The sequence below is a fragment of the Gymnoscopelus braueri genome (genome assembly GCF_963280865.1).
Source record: "Gymnoscopelus braueri genome assembly, chromosome: 8".
Lineage (NCBI taxonomy): Eukaryota > Metazoa > Chordata > Actinopteri > Myctophiformes > Myctophidae > Gymnoscopelus > Gymnoscopelus braueri.
This window is the reverse complement of record NC_137609.1, coordinates 8,083,685-8,103,859: the sequence shown is the minus strand read 5'-3', so window position 1 is coordinate 8,103,859 and position 20,175 is coordinate 8,083,685. Positions and strand designations below refer to the sequence as shown.

General features: G+C 41.1%; 1 protein-coding gene across 1 annotated transcript in view; it reads right to left on the bottom strand.

Moving 5' to 3' along the window:
- The window catches only part of LOC308090232 (uncharacterized protein), a 31,300-nt gene that overhangs the window by 6,416 nt on the left and 4,709 nt on the right, over positions 1-20,175 (bottom strand). Inside the window, exons 2-4 of the mRNA XM_080435295.1 lie at positions 18,422-18,520; positions 17,899-17,997; positions 16,279-16,542 (exon numbers count right to left, since the gene is read on the bottom strand). Coding sequence (XP_080291421.1) covers positions 16,279-16,542; positions 17,899-17,997; positions 18,422-18,488 — 430 coding nt within the window. The 5' untranslated portion in view covers positions 18,489-18,520. The remainder of the gene's footprint in view (positions 1-16,278; positions 16,543-17,898; positions 17,998-18,421; positions 18,521-20,175) is intronic.

The window sequence follows — 20,175 nt, the reverse complement described above, 5'->3', positions numbered from 1 at the left end:
GTCTTGCGTGGCCAGACTGTTGCCTCCCACAATTTGCATACAGTCTGGGACTCGGAAGCTCTGATCAGAATCAGAATCAGAATCAGAAGACTTTATTGCCATGACATGTAAACATGTTAGGAATTTGGTTTGATGCAGTGGAGCGCAGTTTACAACAGGACTGGTGCAAGACAGGACAAGACAGTGCAAACCACATCATAGTGCAACACAAGTAGTAAATAAAATAAATAAGAGTGCCAAAAAGATCAAGTGTTCAGTTAGTCCATATAGTTCTCTGAGGTCAGGTCAGGTCAGGGGGGGGGAGGGGGACCAGCAGCATTCAGTAGCCGGATGGCCGTGGGGAAAAAGCTGTGTGAGTGTCGTGCCTTCACAGTCTTTGGTGACCGCAACCTCCTGCCTGAGGGGAGCGGGGCAAAGAGACCATGTCCTGGGTGTGTGGGGTCAGCCATGATCTTCCTGGCCCTCCCCAAAGCCCTACTTTTAAACAGGGCCTCCAGGGGGGGCAAAGGGCAGCCAATCACCCTCTCCGCCGAGCGTATCACCCGCTGCAGCTTGGCCTTGTCCTTGGCCGCTGCAGCGGGGAACCAGATGATGATGGCGAAGGTGACAATGGACTCGATGATGGCTGTGTAGAAGTTTACCAGCATGGACCTTGGAAAGTGGAGTTTCCTGAGCTGCCTTAGGAAAAACAGTCTTTTCTGGGCTTTTTTAGTGAGGGCGTCGATGTTGGGCCCCCACTTCAGGTCCCGAGAGACTGTCACCCCAAGGAAGCGGCAAGACTCCACTGTGGCGACTGGAGTGCCTCCCAGTATGATTGGAGACGGGGGGGGCGGGTTCCTCCTGAAGTCCACGATCAGCTCCACCGTCTTAAGAGCATTTAGCTCCAAGTTATGCCGGCTGCACCAGGAGACCACCAAGTCGATCTCACTCCTGTAAGCAGATTCATCTCCCCTGGAGATGAGTCCTACCAGGGTGGTATCGTCCGCGAACTTAAGGAGCTTGACCGACTGGTGGCTGGAGGTGCAGCAGTTGGTGTAGAGGGAAAACAATCATGATGATCATGATTAGAATATAAACCGGATATGAAGCCTCCTCCCCACTTCCGTTTCGTCTTTACAGTCGCGAAGATTTATCCTAATATAAATACAAATCATCTAAGTATATTTAGCTTGCTGCTTAGCAGAAATGGCAATAAAATAATAAAATGTAAAGATATTTTAAAATATATTTTCGTGAACGGAAGTGCCAGCTTCCTCTCTCGGATTTCGGGAGTTGTAGTTCCAGTTGTAGTCCACAAATCATGTTCAACCCAGATTTGGCTCAACTAAGGGAATGAACTCGTTCTCATGCTATTCATCGAAAATGTGGAATGCCCTACCAAAAGGAGTAAAGGAGTGTAAAACCCTACTCACTTTCAAAACTGCCCTAAAGATACACCTTCAGGAGGCTGCAATTCGAAAATGGCCCCTGTCTAAGTCTTAACCTACCCCCCCCACCTCCTTCATTTTCCTCTTTTGTATATATATATATATGCTTTTCTCTCTTCATACCAGTAACCTGAAAGCTGATTGTATGACATTCTGTATAGTAGTGTGTATATCTATCTGCCTCTTATATTTCATCATGATTTGTGTGCATGGGGTTCTCATCTTAAACAAGCGTTATGCTTAATGAGGGTTTCCAGTTTAGTAGACCTTGTATTGTGAATTTGTACTTCCATGTACTGTTATGTACTGTCATGTACTATTCTCATGTCTTACTAAATAAACTACATCAATCAATCAAGACTCTAGCATTCAGAGATTGTGGAATAGTTGTCTAGGCCTGACACACTACAACAGCGCTACTCAACCCGCGGGCCGCATGCGGCCCGATCGCAGCGTCTTGGCGGCCCCCTTTTTTAAGCACAGGATAAAAATATACATTTCCGTTCAAATATATGGGTTGCTAAAACATTTTTCAAAAACAAACAGACAGACATACATACAGGTGCGTCAATTGTTTCAGGTATAATGCATAGTTTTCTATGCATTTCGGGTTTTTGGGGGGGTTTGACCCCCAAATTTTTCCGGCCGCGCGCCCAGGATAGGTGTCTGCCACTGGACATACACACAACACAAAATAAACTGGTACAGTGAAAAGAATATGATGTCAAAATGTACATTTTCTTGTGTGTTACAAAATCGAAAAATCCAAAATAGGACCGTCATTTTTATGGCGGCCCCTTGGACTTTTGGTATTTTGCTGAGTGGCCCCTGAGCCATCTTAAGTTGAGTAGCCCTGCACTACAACATGACATGACAAATGTTTAGTTGGTAAGGATTCAATGTCTGGTGCATGAAGACATGGAGCTCTAACTTAACTGTCAAATTACTGTGGACAGAGTAAAGATCCTCCTAATGGTTTACATACGTTTACACCTCGTTGCTTAAGTTATATAGAGATTAACCACTGTAATGCTATAAGACACTGATGTAACTATAGGGTTACAATGATAATAGTGACGTCAACAACAACATAAAACACGACAATGTATATCAATGTCTTGCTGTAGCCATGGTTCACATGACGCTCATCTGTCACAAGCGTCATGACGCTACTTGTTGTTTTTTGAAAATCTTACATTGACAACAAGTACATCTACATTAACGTTCAGATTTCAAATATAAAGTGCTGACCCCCCGGCCACGGATGTAACCAGTTTAAACGCCCAGGGCTAAGTACCCTTATCTTCCGTATTGTTCAGTAAAAAGCATTTTAATCAGATCCGCAGCCATTTTCTATTTTAAAAAAAAAGAATTATAACGTATCAGAGTGCAATACAGGTCCGTGTACTTTCTGGCAGACGGATTTTCTTTTGTAAACCACAAACAGAAATCCGCCCATTGCGCTCATTTTTCATTTTTTATTTTTCATTTAGGGTCGCGTCGGTTCTTTCGCTCCCGTTTGCTCCCGTGTTTCATTTTTCATTCTTCATTTTAAAACAAGTTACGTTCGTTTCGCTCCCGTCTTTCATTTTTCATTCTTAAAAAAAATAAAAAAATTAAACGTAAGAAAACAGGGTTTTGCTTTTTCATTCTTTCATTTCTCGATCTTAATCAAAGATACTGTAAAGATAAGACCAGAAGCGGAAGTAGATTTAGTACTTAAAAGTGTATATATATATATATATATATATATATTAAATATAATTTTATTATACCGTAGGCTACATGATTATAACATTACTATGGCTACATCAATGTTAGACAGATGGACATATATATAGATATATAGATAGATAGATAGATAGATAGATAGATAAAGACAGATAGATAATATAAATATATTATACTGTAGGCTACACGGTTATAACATAAACATAATTATGATAGGCTATATTATTATATTAGGCTATTAACATTATGCAAGCTAATTATATTTACCATGGTTACGTCAATAAGAAGACAGACAGATCTATATCTGTCTGTCTGTCTGTCTGTCTGTCTGTCGGTCGGTCGGTCGGTCGGACGGACGGACGGACGGACGGACGGACGGACGGACGGACGGACGGACGGACGGGCAGATATAGGCCTACGTGATTCTCTTCTTTTCATTTAGACATGCGTTTTTTTCATCCAAAATGTGTGTTATATTTATATTATTTAGTTGCAGCATGATTAATTAATAGCAATATTACGGAATAGGAAAACAGAAACAAATCTACCTATTTGAACTTGGAAAGTTGGGTTGAGACTTGAGAGCTATAGGCGTCGCTACTCATTGAACCATCGAAATTACATCTCTGCTGACGTTTTAATCGGATACAACATAGGTGGGCACTAGGGACATCTGGGCACCAGGAAGAGTGGGTACTATGTGCACTGCCTGTGAGATTGAATTCTTTATTAACAATGATTATTAACACCAGTTTTCCCGGTGCCCAGTCTTCCTGGTGCCCAGATTTCCCTAGCGCCCACTCTTCTCCACCCCTAAGTGCCCACTCTTCCAAGTGCCCACATGTCCCTAATGCCCACTCGTCCAAGGTGCCCAGTTATCCCTAGTGCCCAGAATGTTTTGGTGCCCACCTATCCATGCTGTTACCGTTACTAGCCTATACATAAATACACACTGCAGTTATTTCCAGTTATTATTATCAATATTCGGTGTCTGTCTGTCTGTCTGTCTGGATGGACGGACGGACGGACTTACGGACAGATTGATAAGTAGACTTGATTATAGCCAATATATTATTTTATTTTCATTTACACATGCGCCTTTTCACCCAAAATGTGTGTTATATTATTTACTTGTAGCATGGTTAATTAATAGTCCCTGTTTGCGTAGCCCCCAAATCGGGCTCCCCAAGTTTTGCTCGCTGTGTGAATGATAGGCCTACTGTGATTATACTGTGATTCAAATACAATGGATTTTGTCTTTGAGATGTTCAGGACCACCACCCACTCTGATATGTATTGGTGCCTTGTTAAGAGCTACAGACAACAGGTCTTCCACATAGCAGACAAAGTTGTGTCGTCAGAATACATGGCTATAGACGCCTTAACAGACGACGTCACACTGATACGAAACAGTATGCGTGCGCATGTCGGCAGCAAAAGAACCCCACCGCTCATAAAATGCAATGTAAAAGTGGTCACACTCACAGTCTCACGTGTAAAAATGCATCCCATCAAACTTTCAGATGCTGTTTCTCTCCCAGTGTGGAGGAAGAATGCTTAGGATTTTTACTGTGATCTCTTAATTGAAATATATAATCCTTGGTTTCTGTTGTGTGTAAACAATAATAACAATTCAAAGCAGTTGTCCTCAAAACTCCACCTCCAGTGGCTGTCATATAAGAACGGAGGGAGCGCTCTATGATCATGGCACCAGAACCTGCTTGGCTCGCGCAGCAGCAGCCCGTCAAGACTAATTTATGCTCCGTCCCGCGAAGGTGTCGCGCACAGAGAACGGCCGAGAATAGCAGATCTCCAAGCTCACAGCGGTCGCATCCGTGACGCGGTTGTGAGCTTGTATGTCAGCTGTTCTCGGTGCGCAATACCGTTACGCGATGGAGTATATATGTGTTGCCAGGGCGCACTCCACTAGCCTACACACAGAGGAGGTTGAATGAACTGAAACAAGCTCACCCCAAAACAGCAGGTTTGGGGATCTGTTGGGAATTGATTACATGAAACAGTCACCTGTGCGTCCAGTCTCAATGTTTGTAAACAAATAATTGGTCTATTGGCCCTGTCTAAGACCAGTGGCATGTCATTTGTAAATATGTCACACCAATATGAACACCCCCCCCCCACACCTGGGTTCCCAATCCCCCACATAGCTTTTATAAATGTGGCAACTGTGCTCAGTGCTCTAATTCATCAAATACCAAATGTTTTACCCATCCACCTACTGGTAAAAAAATATAAAATATCCTCATTTATAAATTGTAACTCAACCCATGTGGTATACATGCTTAAATGTCCCTGTGGACTGGCATACATTGGTCAAACTAAGAGACCACTTAAACTCGTATTGGTGAGCACAGAACTGCTATTCGCACTAACAACCCTGAATATGCCATGGCCAGGCACTGTCAACAAGCAAAGCATGGCTCCCCAGCATCCCTTAAATTCTGGGGAATAGAGAAAATCTTGCAGCCTCATCACGGGGTGGTGACATCATTAATAAATTGCTTCGCAGAGAAGTACTAAATGGATCCACAACCTTGACACCCATGGTCTAAACGAAGAGCAGAGCCTTTCTTGCTTCCTGTAGTAGACGGTCCCTGAGGCTTTCATGTGTATTTTGTGTTTTTGGTGCCTTTCATTTTTGAAAATGTTCTCTTTTTTGCATTGTGTCTTAAAAAGATCTAACATGTTTTGGTATTGGCCTAATCTTTTCCGTCCCTTATTTCTATATGTGCACTGCTTTAACTTTATCTTGATATGGCATTATATGGTTTTACTATTTTGTATATATTTTGCAATATGTCTAATAGTCCATATACCCAGAGCCAACCCCAATCACCACTGATTGTCGCTACCTTGAGGCTGTGACGTGTAGTACTAGGTAATTACCATGAAACAGAGGGCCATCTATCATTGGCTCAATAAATTATTTCTATTCATTTTTGTCACATTATTCCTTAATTTACAGTAGATCTGCCAGTCATCCAGACTGACAGATTCACTTGCCTTTTGCTTTGCAGTGTTTCTAAAGCCGTGCAGTTCTTAATTTCCAATCCAAGGTGCTCTTATACAGGTTAGTTTGTTTTCTATCTGGAGCATGCTTGTCAGCTATTGACAAAAATAACTGCATAAACAAATTCAAAGCCTTACGCAGCCGCCAGTTAGCTGGCTTGTTCTTTCTTCCTGGTGGTGTGTTGTGCGGGAGCATTTCATTGAAGGTATATAGGCCTACTGTATGTGCTTTATTAACTGTTTATTTTCTTATAAATTAGGCTAAGCAAAACCCCGAGTGTAGTCCTGGCTCTGCAGGTGCTCGTCGTCAGTGGGATACATTGCCCCACACACCTGTTGTAGGCCTACAATATATCAATGCGGACGGTGCTGTTTATGGTACGAAATGCCTTGTTTTTAGCACGCACTATTAATGAATTAATGAACGCGCCTATATATAGACCCCTTAACAGACGAAGTCACACTGATAAGAACCAGTATGCGTGCAACCAGTATGCGCGCAATGAAACCTATTCTATCAGGTCTCTCGCACTCCGAAACAACAGGTTGAGAATTGATTGCATGAAACAATCACCTGTGCGTCCAGTCTCAATGTTAGTAAACAAATAATTGGTCTATACACTGTAGGATAACATAAATTAGGATGCGTAAAGGTGCGTGCCTGGATAGTGTCGCTTCTGATCACTTCGTGCGGCTGTAGGCCATTAATAGAGGTAAGGGTTGGCCTGCGTATATTGTATATATAGTATATAGATTATAGCACCAACTAACGATGTCTGCTTTCAAATAGGCCCACTAATGGCCAACTGAACATTTGTAACCCAACTGTTATAATGTTTTTGAAATCCCCAGCAGTTACAAAGGTTGTTTTTCTCCTTGCAACACTATTAGGAATCAGATATATCAAGATGCATACATGTACTTTAGCCAATCTATTTAATTTAGACATCAGCTTTTTCATCCAAAATGTGTTGGCTTTAGTTGCAGTATGATTATTAGTAATACAACCTGACGACTTTAAGTCATACAGTGTGTACCAGCCATGGCAATCGAGGAAACCGAAAAGAACAGATCTGCCCAGAGTGAGACGTGAACCTCTTAACTGTGGGGGGTAGTTAATATTGTATTGGTAGGAGGTGGCACCAAGAGCCACGGTAGAACATTGAAGCGGCCATCGCCTGGTGGTCAAATCTGGGATTGCAATAGTTCTACATTTAAAACGCCACTGCGCATGCTTCTACCGTTTGAAACCCACAGGTTGTCGAGGCGCAACGCTATTAATTCTCACCAGTAGAATATGTAAAATGTATTGAATGAATTCAAAACCTGTAAAATGACATCCTGCACATTGCCGTGGCCCGTGGGTATGCACATCAGCTCTGGATGTTGCATTACTTTATTATTTTTACACAAATAATGCCAAAAAAGAGGGGGAGATATTTAACCAATAGAGCTCTAATCATAATGATTAGAGCCCTATTTGTTCTCTACTGGTTTAACAATTCCCCTTTTTTTTTTGGCGTTATTGACCATATAATGCAAGAGGTTATTTGTGTTATTTGTGTAACTTGTAATCAATGAACAACCAAACGTCCAGACTCCAGTGCGCAATGGAGGGGAGAGATTGAGCTCGATCGTTCATGGTGATTATTCCAAAAGTATTACAATTATGACAAACATAGGCTACAACCGTATGTAACCATTTGTAAGGAATGATCCCATCACGGGCACTGTGTGCCATAGGGCAGGGTCTGAATATTGTAGCGTATTATACATCCAAGTTCATGAGATTCCAGATTTCCAGCCAGTTGTAAAGACTCGATTTAAAATTACTACTGCAATATCAACATTGGACCTTGGACGAGTGGGCATTAGGGACATGTGGGCACTTGGAAGAGTGGGCACTTAGGGGTGGAGAAGAGTGGGCGCTAGGGAAATCTGGGCACCAGGAAGACTGGGCACCGGGAAAACTGGTGTTAATAATCATTGTTAATAAAGAATTCAATCTCACAGGCAGTGCACATAGTACCCACTCTTCCTGGTGCCCAGATGTCCCTAGTGCCCACCTATGCTGTATCCGATTAAAACGTCAGCAGAGATGTAATTTCGATGGTTCAATGAGTAGCGACGCCTATAGCTCTCAAGTCTCAACCCAACTTTCCAAGTTCAAATAGGTAGATTTGTTTCTGTTTTCCTATTCCGTAATATTGCTATTAATTAATCATGCTGCAACTAAATAATATAAATATAACACACATTTTGGATGAAAAAAACGCATGTCTAAATGAAAAGAAGAGAATCACGTAGGCCTATATCTGCCCGTCCGTCCGTCCGACAGACAGACAGACAGACAGACAGACAGATATAGATCTGTCTGTCTTCTTATTGACGTAACCATGGTAAATATAATTAGCTTGCATAATGTTAATAGCCTAATATAATAATATAGCCTATAATAATTATGTTTATGTTATAACCGTGTAGCCTACAGTATAATATATTTATATTATCTATCTGTCTTTATCTATCTATCTATCTATCTATCTATCTATCTATATATCTATATATCTATCTATATATATGTCCATCTGTCTAACATTGATGTAGCCATAGTAATGTTATAATCATGTAGCCTACGGTATAATAAAATTATATTTAATATATATATATATATACACTTTTATTTTTAAGTACTAAATCTACTTCCGCTTCTGGTCTTATCTTTACAGTATCTTTGATTAAGATCGAGAAATGAAAGAATGAAAAAGCAAAACCCTGTTTTCTTACGTTTCATTTTTTATTTTTTATTGAAGAATGAAAAATGAAAGACGGGAGCGAAACGAACGTAACTTGTTTTAAAATGAAGAATGAAAAATGAAACACAGGAGCAAACGGGAGCGAAAGAACCGACGCGACCTAGCCCTGAAACATGACTGTACAAGCGTCATGTGAACCATGGCTACGACGCGACCCTAAATGAAAAATGAAAAATGAAAAATGAGCGCAATGGGCGGATTTCTGTTTGTGGTTTACAAAAGAAAATCCGTCTGCCAGAAAGTACACGGACCAATACACCTCCCAATCGACAGGGGCGCGTAGTTGAAAGCATCGACAAAATTCGGAGAAATGGCCGGCGATCTGATTAAAAATGTTTTTATTGAACAATACGGAAGATAAGGGTACTTAGACCCAGGCGCTTTAACTTGTTACATCCGTGGCTTTGAGGTAAGCACTTTATATTTGAAATCTGAACGTTTATGTAGATGTAATGGTTGTAAATGTAAACATAAAAAAAAAACAGGAACAAGTAGCTGTTTCGCGGCTAGTCTTGCTGCTGCTATGGAGCTATTGTTTGTGTTTATGATCACTTTATAACAAGCTAACAGCTAAGAGTAATTAGATTTATGTTCCAACTTAAATGATGAGTTAATAAAGACGAATAGATGAAACAAGACACGATCCGTTCATCTTAAATGTTATAAATAGATGAAACACAACATGAATGAGTTGATCTTTACCTGCTGTGTTTCAGTGGTTGAGCTGCTAACAAACGTCCTCCTGCTGCTTAACGACGACACTGTTTAGAAACGACACGTTTGACTTTTCTTCGTATTTTACTTTTATATAAATCTATGGTATTTTAAAGTGTCAACAACAGGAATTCAACACGCCATGTTGTTTTCACTACTGCATTGTGGGTATGTTCTTCTTCTGACGACCACTTTGTCTAGACGCCAGTTTGAGTATTGCTGCCCCCTACTGTTGGTCTCGGGTACTGTTCATTGTTTATATACTGTAACAGTACTACAATATGCAGTGGTGGAAAGTAACACAAGTACATTTACTTGAGTACTGTAATTAATGGAATACAGTTCAGAGTTTGGTTATTGTACCAGAATGTTCTAGTAAACAGGAACATAGTTCTGTAAGATAGATTGATTGTAATGGATACATTGGACTGGGTCAGGGCTGACCTAAAATGGTGTAACTTATCATGAGATTTCATAATAATATTGTGTGCTAAGATGTAGGGCCACACAAAGGTCTAAAAACACACCCACAATTCATCAGTCCTGTCTGCAGATATGGCTCTGTTGCTATATTAACTTATACATACTTATAATAATGCATAGCTGCATATATGGTTACTGTAGTGAAGGGAATGTTCTATGCTGAATTTGGGGTGCTGATTCTATTGTTCCCTAGGTTCACGCCGGTGTGTCGACCAGAACACCACTTTAGGCCCTTAATATTTCCAGATATGAAAGAATAGGACAGAGATAGGCTTGATGCTGGGTTTTCCTCTTTTACTGGTCTCCTTTGCAGCAGTACAGACATGTAGTAGTAACAGTTCAACAATAATACACACGCGTGCAGTTTTCTGGGAATAAACAGAATAGAGACAAAATAAGTGCATTCATAAAAGTGGTCTGTACCAATAATTACACATATCAAACCAGTCAAATGGTGTCATCTAGCTAGAGAGATACAATACCAAAATTGTATGCACTTCAGTTTAGAATTAAGAATAGTAGTTGTATATCCATTGATTGATTGATTGATGTAGTTTATTTAGTAAGACATGAGAATAGTACATGACAGTACATAACAGTACATGGAAGTACAAATTCACAATACAAGGTCTACTAAACTGGAACTCTCATTAAGCACTAAGCTTGTTTAAGATGAGACCCCCATGCACACAAATCATGATGAAATATAAGGCAGATAGATATACACACTACTATACAGAATGTCATACAATCAGCTTTCAGGTTACTGGTATGAAGAGAGAAAAAAAATACATATATATATATACAAAAGAGGAAAATGAAGGAGGGGGGGGTAGGTTAAGACTTAGACAGGGGCCATTTTCGAATTGCAGCCTCCTGAAGGTGTATCTTTAGGGCAGTTTTGAAAGTGAGTAGGGTTTTACACTCCTTTACTCCTTTTGGTAGGGCATTCCACATTTTCGATGAATAGCATGAGAACGAGTTCATTCCCTTAGTTAAGCCAAATCTGGGTTGAACATGATTTGTGGAGCTGCCTCTGGTGTTATGATCATGGACTGCATTAACATTTTGGAAGTATTTTGACAAATACAGGGGGATCCCAATGTTGTGGTGTATCTTGAAGACCAGGCCCATAGCAAGTTGCTGTACTCTGTCCTCAACCCTAAGCCATCCAATCCTAGCAAAATGAGCAGGGGTTAGATGGGTTATGTGATTGAGGCAAAGAAGTAGCCTTACAAGTTTGTTTTGGGATGTTTGGAGCCTTGTTTTTAAGGCCTTGGAGGTGTTGTGATACCATGAGGTGCATGCATAATCATAATGACCTTGAATGAGGGCCCCTGCAAGAATTTTCAGAGTATTCTTACTGACTAGACGATCAATCCTCCACAAATAGCGTGTTGTTTGGTTGACATTTTTTATCACTTTTTCTGCGTTTTTGTTACCAGAGAGGTTTGCCTCCAAGATGGAGCCCAGGTAGGTAATTTCATCCTTTCTTTTGATGACATCATCACCCACTTTGATCGTGAAACTCTCTACCTTGCTAAGGTTAGGACTGGACCCAAAGAGGATGGATTCAGTTTTACCCAGGTGTAATGAAAGTTTGTTGTCAGAGAGCCAGATGCAGATCTTGTTGAGTTCGGAGCTGAGAGTTTTCTCAACCTGCAGCCTGTCCCTGTCCGAGACTAGCAGGGCCGAGTCATCTGCGAACAGGAACAGTTTGCAGTCGCAGGCTGATGACATGTCATTCACATATATCAAGAACAGTAAAGGTCCTAGTATGCTTCCTTGTGGGACACCACAAGTCACAGGGAGGGGGGGGGACTGGGTGCCGTTTACTTCCACCACTTGCTCCCTCCCTTCCAGGTAGGATCTCATCCAAATAAAATATGTGTAGGAACTGTCATAACAGAACTGTGACTAGAAATGACTGTAGCTTCAATTAGGCAGAATGCATCAGCATGACATGACAAATAAACATACTGTAATGTCAGAAAGTCCTATACTTTTAGGCACTACTGGTTGCCGATGGCCAGGGATTAAGTTCAGACGTGCGCTCTATAAAAACTGGTCTAAACCGTAAATTGAGTTAAACAAAAAGGGTGATTTATTCTGTCACTTGGTCGTCACTAAAACATACAAAATAATAAATACAATTAACCTTAAACGCAAGGGAATACAGCCCAACAGTCCTTTCAAACACAGTCCTCTCACCCTGCAGTGACGTCATCAAATAGAAAACATGGCTCAAATGGCTCTTACACACCTGCCCCTAATTGCTACTGGCATAAAACATTACAAAGAGCCATAAACCAAAACAAAATCAAAATACAAAAACCCTTTTAGGCAATAATAATTCAAGCAATATTCAAAATTGCATATCCAAACTCAAAGAGTTTCAATCTGTACCTTGACGAAAGGCAGATTTTAAAGAGAGGGGTGATGAGTCGGAGACCTGCCTGAACTCAGGTTTTATCCCTTTCTTTCTTGAGCTCTGCCACCTTCCTTTCCTCCTCTTTCTTGAGCTTTTAGCAGCTTCCTTCATGGCGGCAGGCTTCTTGGCCTTCTTTGCTGCCACCTTCTTTGGCTTTTTATTGCGGTAAACTCTTGCGGGATTTGACCTGCTATTTCAGAATAAAGGGCACTTGGTTACTTAGCTTGGCAATCAGTGGCAACAGTCAGACCTCTACAAGTGCAATTTCAGAATGCCAACAAAATAATATATAGAATTAGATACTTAAATATATAACTTTGGGGCTTTTTCTACAGTTACTGTTAACACTTAAAAATAATTGAGGAAATTGCAGATTAAGGAAATTAAGGATTTAAAGGTGAGAAAAAAAAAGAGACTTTCCACCTCCCTACCAACATACAGGTGTTTAGTTTGATCCTTCCAGTGAGCTAATTTATAGTAGAACGTTTGTTTCCCTTGGTGTGAATAAACTGGTGGCTTTACTAAAACAACTGAAACTCTCGTCAAAATGTTTACAGTGGAAAGGTTTTTCTCCAGTGTGGCTACACTGGTGTCTCTTGAAGGAACCTGACTCACCGAAACTCTTGCCACAATGTTTACACTAGAAAGGTTTTTCTCCAGTGTGGATACGCAGGTGTCTATTCAGGTTGGCTGAAACTCTTGTCACAATGTTTACAGTGGAAAGGTTTTTCGCCAGTGTGGATAAGCTGGTGTCTCTTGAGGGAACCTGACTCACCGAAACTCTTGTCACAATGTTTACACTGGAAAGGCTTTTCTCCAGTGTGGATACGCAGGTGTCTATTCAGGTGACCTGAATGGCTGAAACTCTTGTCACAATGTTTACAGTGGAAAGGTCTTTCTCCAGTGTGGATAAGCTGGTGTCTCTTGAGGGAACTTAACACACTAAAACTCTTGTCACAATGTTCACAGTGGAATGGTTTTTCACCAGTTTGGATACTGTAGCGGACATGGGGTAATAATTATGGGAAATAATAATGATAATTATGAAAATATTGAAAATATTTTCAGAAAAATCAAAATATCAATTTTCACCAAAAATTAAGGAATTGTGCAAATTAAGGGATTAATTTGCACCTCAACACAACCATGAAAAAGGCTACGCAAGAATCTTTGACACAGTATGATGCATGGGTTCTGGTTAGGGAATGATTGGAAATATTTGCTTGAAATCATTTGGAAAAAGGACCTTCGTTTATATCAAAATAATGTGTTTATTAAGATAAATCCTAGGATAATAAAACAACCAATGAAATGGGGAAAAGAACAATAGATCAGTACTTCATAAGGTGATGAAACCGGTTAAAATCTCAACAATATACAACATAACAGATCTACAATCTGATCAGATCGAATGGCCACATTTTAATATACTAAAGGAGAAGAAGGGATTACAGTCATAAAGAAAAAAGAAAGATCAATGGTTAAAAATAGCTAATCTGCCCTCAAAACTACACTCAGTTGCCACCCCACATGTGAAATGCATTATGCTCGCCTGTCCATTGGGGGAGGGGCGAAGATGATTCTTTGGTCTCTGGTGGAGAGACCATGAGGCTGTGGCTAGCAGGTTTAGCTAGCGTCCAGGCAGTTGTCATCTAGGAGCATCTGGCTTTGGCTGGAGAGCGTCCTCAGTCTCCACTCAACTCGGATTGAGGAGACAGTATTGTGTGGCTTTTGGCCCACGTGTGAGAGGGAGCGGAGCAGCTTTCGGCAGGAGCAGGCATCTGGTATTGGCTGGACGTAGGCCCGTGGTTCTTCTCGTGGGGAGGACCTGAGGCGTTGGCTAGCATGGATAGCTAGTGTCCGTGCCGTAGCGTAGAACAGGGTGTCACCCGTGTGGAGAGGGGGAAGGGACTTCTCGTCGACCTTCTGTTGATGCTTTGTCGTCAGGAGAGAAGCGTGGGGGGATTTGGCACCCCGGAGAGAGCAGAAAGAGAGGACTCAGGGATGAGTCGACCCTCTTGGTCATCGAGAGCACGGTGGAAGAGAGAGAGAGAACTGGGTGACCAGTCCTCTTTATAGTTGGAAGGAGGGGTCTTCCTCCTTCTTGGCCCATTGGGGGCGTGTTGAAGGCGGCTGTGTGTGGCAACCTTCCTTACTATTATGAAAAACTAAACTTATCTGCTAACTATCTTGAGGCCCTTCTACTAATACCGTTGGGTGGATATTTGGCATCACAATGAAATTAGAATTCTCTAGATATTAAACATGACGGCATTATGTAAAACAGCAAGCAGTTAAACATTGAAGTCTAATTTACCAGAAAAGCATCACATTTAGAAACACCAAAGTTCATATTTTTGTTGTAGTCCTAGTACAGGACAATAATTATATATTTTAAAGTCATAAAACATAACACGTAAACAGTTTATTCACATTTTGCTTATTGCTCATTGCTTTGTGGGTCTAGGTGTGTGACACTGTGCTTGGTGACGACATTCCAACATGTCGTAAAAGTCCCAATTCTCTTATCTAGCAAGACAGAGAGAGAGAGAGAGAGCCTGTGTGTGTCTTCTGGCTGAAGGCATGCCATTGAGTAATAAAGGCTTCCCCCTTTATCTCAAAGCAGGATCCTTTAGAGATTGTTGTCCAAAGGGGGAGGGGGGGGTCTTTGCGATGAGCCAACCCGTCCACTTGGTTATGAACTGGAAACCATATTTAATTTGACTTCTATGTTCATACTTGGTCCGCCATCATCTCTACAATACGCTGCTGGTGTACCTTCAGGCTACCTGACTCACTGAAACTCTTGTTACAATGTTTACAGTGGAAAGGTCTTTCTCCAGTGTGGATAAGCTGGTGTCTCTTGAGGGAACTTAACACACTAAACCTCTTGTCACAATGTTTACAGTGGAAATGTTTTTCTCCAGTGTGGATAGGTTTTTCTCCAGAGTGGATAAGTTGGTGTTTCTTGAGGGAACTTAACACACTAAACCTCTTGTCACAATGTTTACAGTGGAAAGGTCTTTCTCCAGTGTGGATAGGTTTTTCTCCAGAGTGGATAAGCTGGTGTTTCTTGAGGGAACTTAACACACTAAACCTCTTGTCACAATTTTCACAGTGGAATGGTTTTTCTCCAGTGTGGATACGCTGCTGGTGTACCTTCAGGGAATCTGACTCACTGAAACACTTGTTACAATATTTACAGTGATAAGGTCTATCTCCTTGTCTCGGGCTGGTTGTAGAGCTGTTTATTTGCTGACAGGCTGATGAGGTGATCTGTCCATTCCTCAGCATTTGGCGAAAGAGGTCGTTGTGTTTACTCCTGATGTGTTTATGGAGGAAGAGCTGAGATGTGAAGGAGTATGAACAGGAGAAGAACCGAGTCTGGGAAGACTGGGACCTCACTCCTGAGAGAGAGAGGGGGGGGGGCAGAGGGGCAAGAGAGAGAGGAAGAGAGAAGGGGAGAGGCTAGTTAGAAATAGTGAGTACAAATACAACTTGAAAGCTTTCATCATCAAATAAGTTGTTTAGGAGCATTACGGCTGTTAATATTTCTGATTTAATTGTATTTTTCGTCAACCTCTTTTATTCCAACTCCCAGTTTTCCACACCCATGTAAGTCCTGTCCCTGTGTTTAACACTGACTGACCTCCACTGGTCTCCTCCCAATCATCACTGTCTTCAGTGACCTCAGTGTCAGATTCAGGCTTGACTTCAACTTCAGAACAGTGTGAAGAGATGTCTTCATCATCATCCTCTTTTTTCACTGTATGTAATGTCAACATTGACCCATCAGGCTCCTCTGGTCTTTGAAGTAGCTCCTCCTGTTCCTCTTTAATGTGTGGAGGCTCTGGTTCCTCCTGGAGCAGACTGGGGCTCCTCTCCTCTTTACACACAGCCATGTGCAGGATGTCTAGGAGCAGAAAAATAACATGATAGTGAACACTGGATTCCTGAAGTGTAAATAAACATTTCCATCCTCCATGTTTCATGTACAAAAGGAGGTATCACCTACTTACATTACATTACAGTCATTTAGCAGACGCTTTTATCCAAAGCGACTTACAATAAGTGTATTCAACATAGGTAGGGAACGAAAACTACTAATCACCAGAAGTCTTTAGTGCATTTTCTGCAAAAACAAGCAACCAAGAGTATACCTAGCGCTAAGGTAAAAGTGCAATATATCAGCTACCTATTTCCTTAAACAGATGAGACAAAATAGCTAAATCAAATGAGCATGAGCTAAAACAAATAAGTGTATTGACTAAACAAGATCCAATAAACAATACAACAATAGAAAACAAGCGTTCGTACAACTAGTTAACAACAAGTAGGTCAGGCAGAGAGGAAGGGTAGTGTTTCCTGAAGAGGTGGGTTTTCAGCCTGCGGCGAAATATGGGCAGTGACTCTGCTGTCCTAACATCAGTGGGAAGTTCATTCCACCACTGTGGGGCCAGAACAGAAAAGAGTCGTGACCGTGTGGATCGGCCAGAAGGACCCTTGAGTGACGAGGCAATCAGTCGCCCCGAGGTGGCAGACCGAAGTGGTCGGGCAGGGGTGTAGGCATCGACCATAGCCATACTTAACATAGCCATACATCGACCATACTTAAGGTGCATTCCCACTGAAAGACACTCCAAAATAATAGATGCCAGACAGGCTCTAGATATTCATAGAGAACGCTAATGCGTTTCGTATTGAACAGGGTTTGTCTGTATGTATGTACAGTATGTATTTCCCCTCAAAAGTAGACCAATCACATCTCATGCCGTTAAGTGCATGACATCATGAAACAGAAACAACTCCACACATGAAAGCTTGAAATGTCGGGTGAAAGTTGGGTTGTAGTTTAAAATCTATGTTAAATAGTTTTTATGGTGTGGCTCTGTACGTCTAGAAATAGGTCTGTGAGTCTCGGAATCTGTCTGTCTGTGTGTCCGGGACGAATCTCACAAACCGTTTTGACGATCAGCGCCAAATTTCTGCACGCTGATCAAGGAAGTATTTTTCCACTTCTGATAGAATGTACTATGTACAATGTGAAGTTATATGGTGCAGTTTTAGCGCTTTTTGGTTATGGTAAAGAGACAAACAAGGTTAACAATTATTTTTTAGAGATCTTTTAATGATAGCTACATATCAGCATGATTATTATCAGTGTCAAGATATTTTTGCAATGGTTATTGTACAGTGAAAATTAGATATTGTTAAAGTTCTACAATACAACATAAAAAAATTACAGAAAGAAAGAGTATGTGAAACTTACTGAGTGGATGGTCTTCAGGTTCCTCCTGCTTAATAGAAATGTCCATGGCTGAGTCTGGAGAGTTCATCTTCACCTGCAGTCTGGACTCCACACACTGGTCTGAAATGAAGGAATTGAATAAGGACTTTAATAACTGGAGACCTAGTGGTGTCAAGAATAACAGTAATATTTGCAGAAGGTAAAGGCAATATGGCCTAAGGCCAACTCTCTAACATATAAATCTTGGGTGCAAAGATTATAGGATTCATATAATAGGAAATGAATAATCCCTAATTTAAGATTACACAAGGAAAAATGTGTCAAAAGATGGACTCCTGCGATGCAAGTGAATAAGGTGAAACTAGCCAATCTGTTTTTTATGTTTCTGCAACCAGACAGGATGAGCAATTTGTTTAATCATCGGGATATTATCATTGTCATGATATATTTTGTCATGATTATTTCTGATAGTGTGACAGCCCTACAACAGAATAGAAAAAATTAAATAGAAACATTCAAGAAAGAGTGAGCACATGAACCGTACCGAGGTGTGGGTGGTCTTCAGGTTCCTGTTTAATAGAGATAGCCCTGGCTGAGTCTGGAGAGTTCATCCTCACCTGCAGTCTGGACTCCACACACTGGCCTGAAATGAAGGAATTGAATAAGGACTTTAAAGATGGGGTTCCATCAAGCCCCCAGAGTTGCTGAGAAACATTGAAGCTGCCACCCCAGTGGCCAAAGCTGGAACTGCAGGCAGGGAGAAATACATGCACGCGCAAAACATGCTGAGAGATATTTATATATATAGATATAAATATGTAAACATATTATACATAAACACATATGCATTTAGTTATACATAGGCATCTCGAGTGTATTTAATAAATATATCGCGTTCAATCCTTGACACACGGGCTGCCGTAGAACGCAAAAAGGACACTAGTGCGCATGCTCATAACTCTATGGGGGTACAAAATCAAACCAATAATTCTACTTCCGGCAGGTTTCCGGGTGCTTCAAAACGCCACTGAGCACATTCATTGAAATGATAGCTGGGGGCGGGGCAATCCGCCCTCTAGTTATATTATACCTCTATGGGTTCCATGGTTCGTTTTCATATGGTGCTGACCCTGGTGCTGACTAATTAGTTTGTGGCAGATGCCATGGCGACACATTGAGGCTAGACAACACACTCCATAGTGTACCGCGTAGCGGCATTGGGAACTGGGAAGGATTTGGGAAGGAAGAATGTTTTTCCTAAAATTGTGCAGTAAGTGTTAAAATGATATTTTCATGTGTAGCTCCACCCGTCAGTTCATTAAGTATACCTGGTTTGTACCTTAGCACCACCCACCTGACCCAATCCCTCCACCTCCTCCTATATGACCACCGATCTATCCTAGTCCCCCCACCCCCCTCCTCATGAAAGGACTATGACAATGCCATACATTACCTGGATGGTCATTCTAGACCTGACACACTACAACATGACAAATGTTTAGTTGGTAAGGATTCAATGTCTGGTGTATGAAGACATGGAGCTCTAACTTCACATTAACATTACTGTGGACGAGAGTAAAGATCCTATTGTTTTACAAGATACGTTTAGACCTTGTTGCTTAAGGAGGTAGTGTAAGTGATTTCCTTTGATTAAAATAAGTGTTGAATAGCTCTATATTCTTATATTACTCATTGCTACAGAGTGTTTGTTCAGTAACAGGAGTCTCCACGTCTCTCCAGCTCTTTATTAAACAGAAAATGCATTTACAGAAGGGGAGGGTCATGCCTTTCTAATTTTAGTCCAAGGGAGGGTCAGCTAATTTTACTTTAAATCCAAGGGAGGGTCATGCAATTTTGAATTGATGAAATAGTCCGTTTTTATATACCTTTTTAGTACAGCAGAACAGTGGTCAATGACCCCTCTCTATTTCAAAGGATACAAAGCTAGGATTCAAATCAAGTAACACCTTGGTCTACTCTATTTAGAATCAATGACGGTCGTTAACAAGCCATCAACGCACAGCGAGTGTGAACGACCCAGTCAATTTTTTATTTTATTTTTTATAATAGAAAAATATACATATTTGTGCCTAATTCATTAAGATGTTTGTAAATAGTGCCTTAATAAAGTGACTAAAGGGGTGCGTATTTTCGATAAGCACAAACGGACATGCGTCGGTGCGTGCCAACCGGTGTGTAAATCTCTTATGTGTGTATCGCCTCATTTTTGTGTGACAGTCAGAGGCGTGTTCACGTGGAGAATCATTTGCATTGCTCCATGTCCCATTTAAGACCATA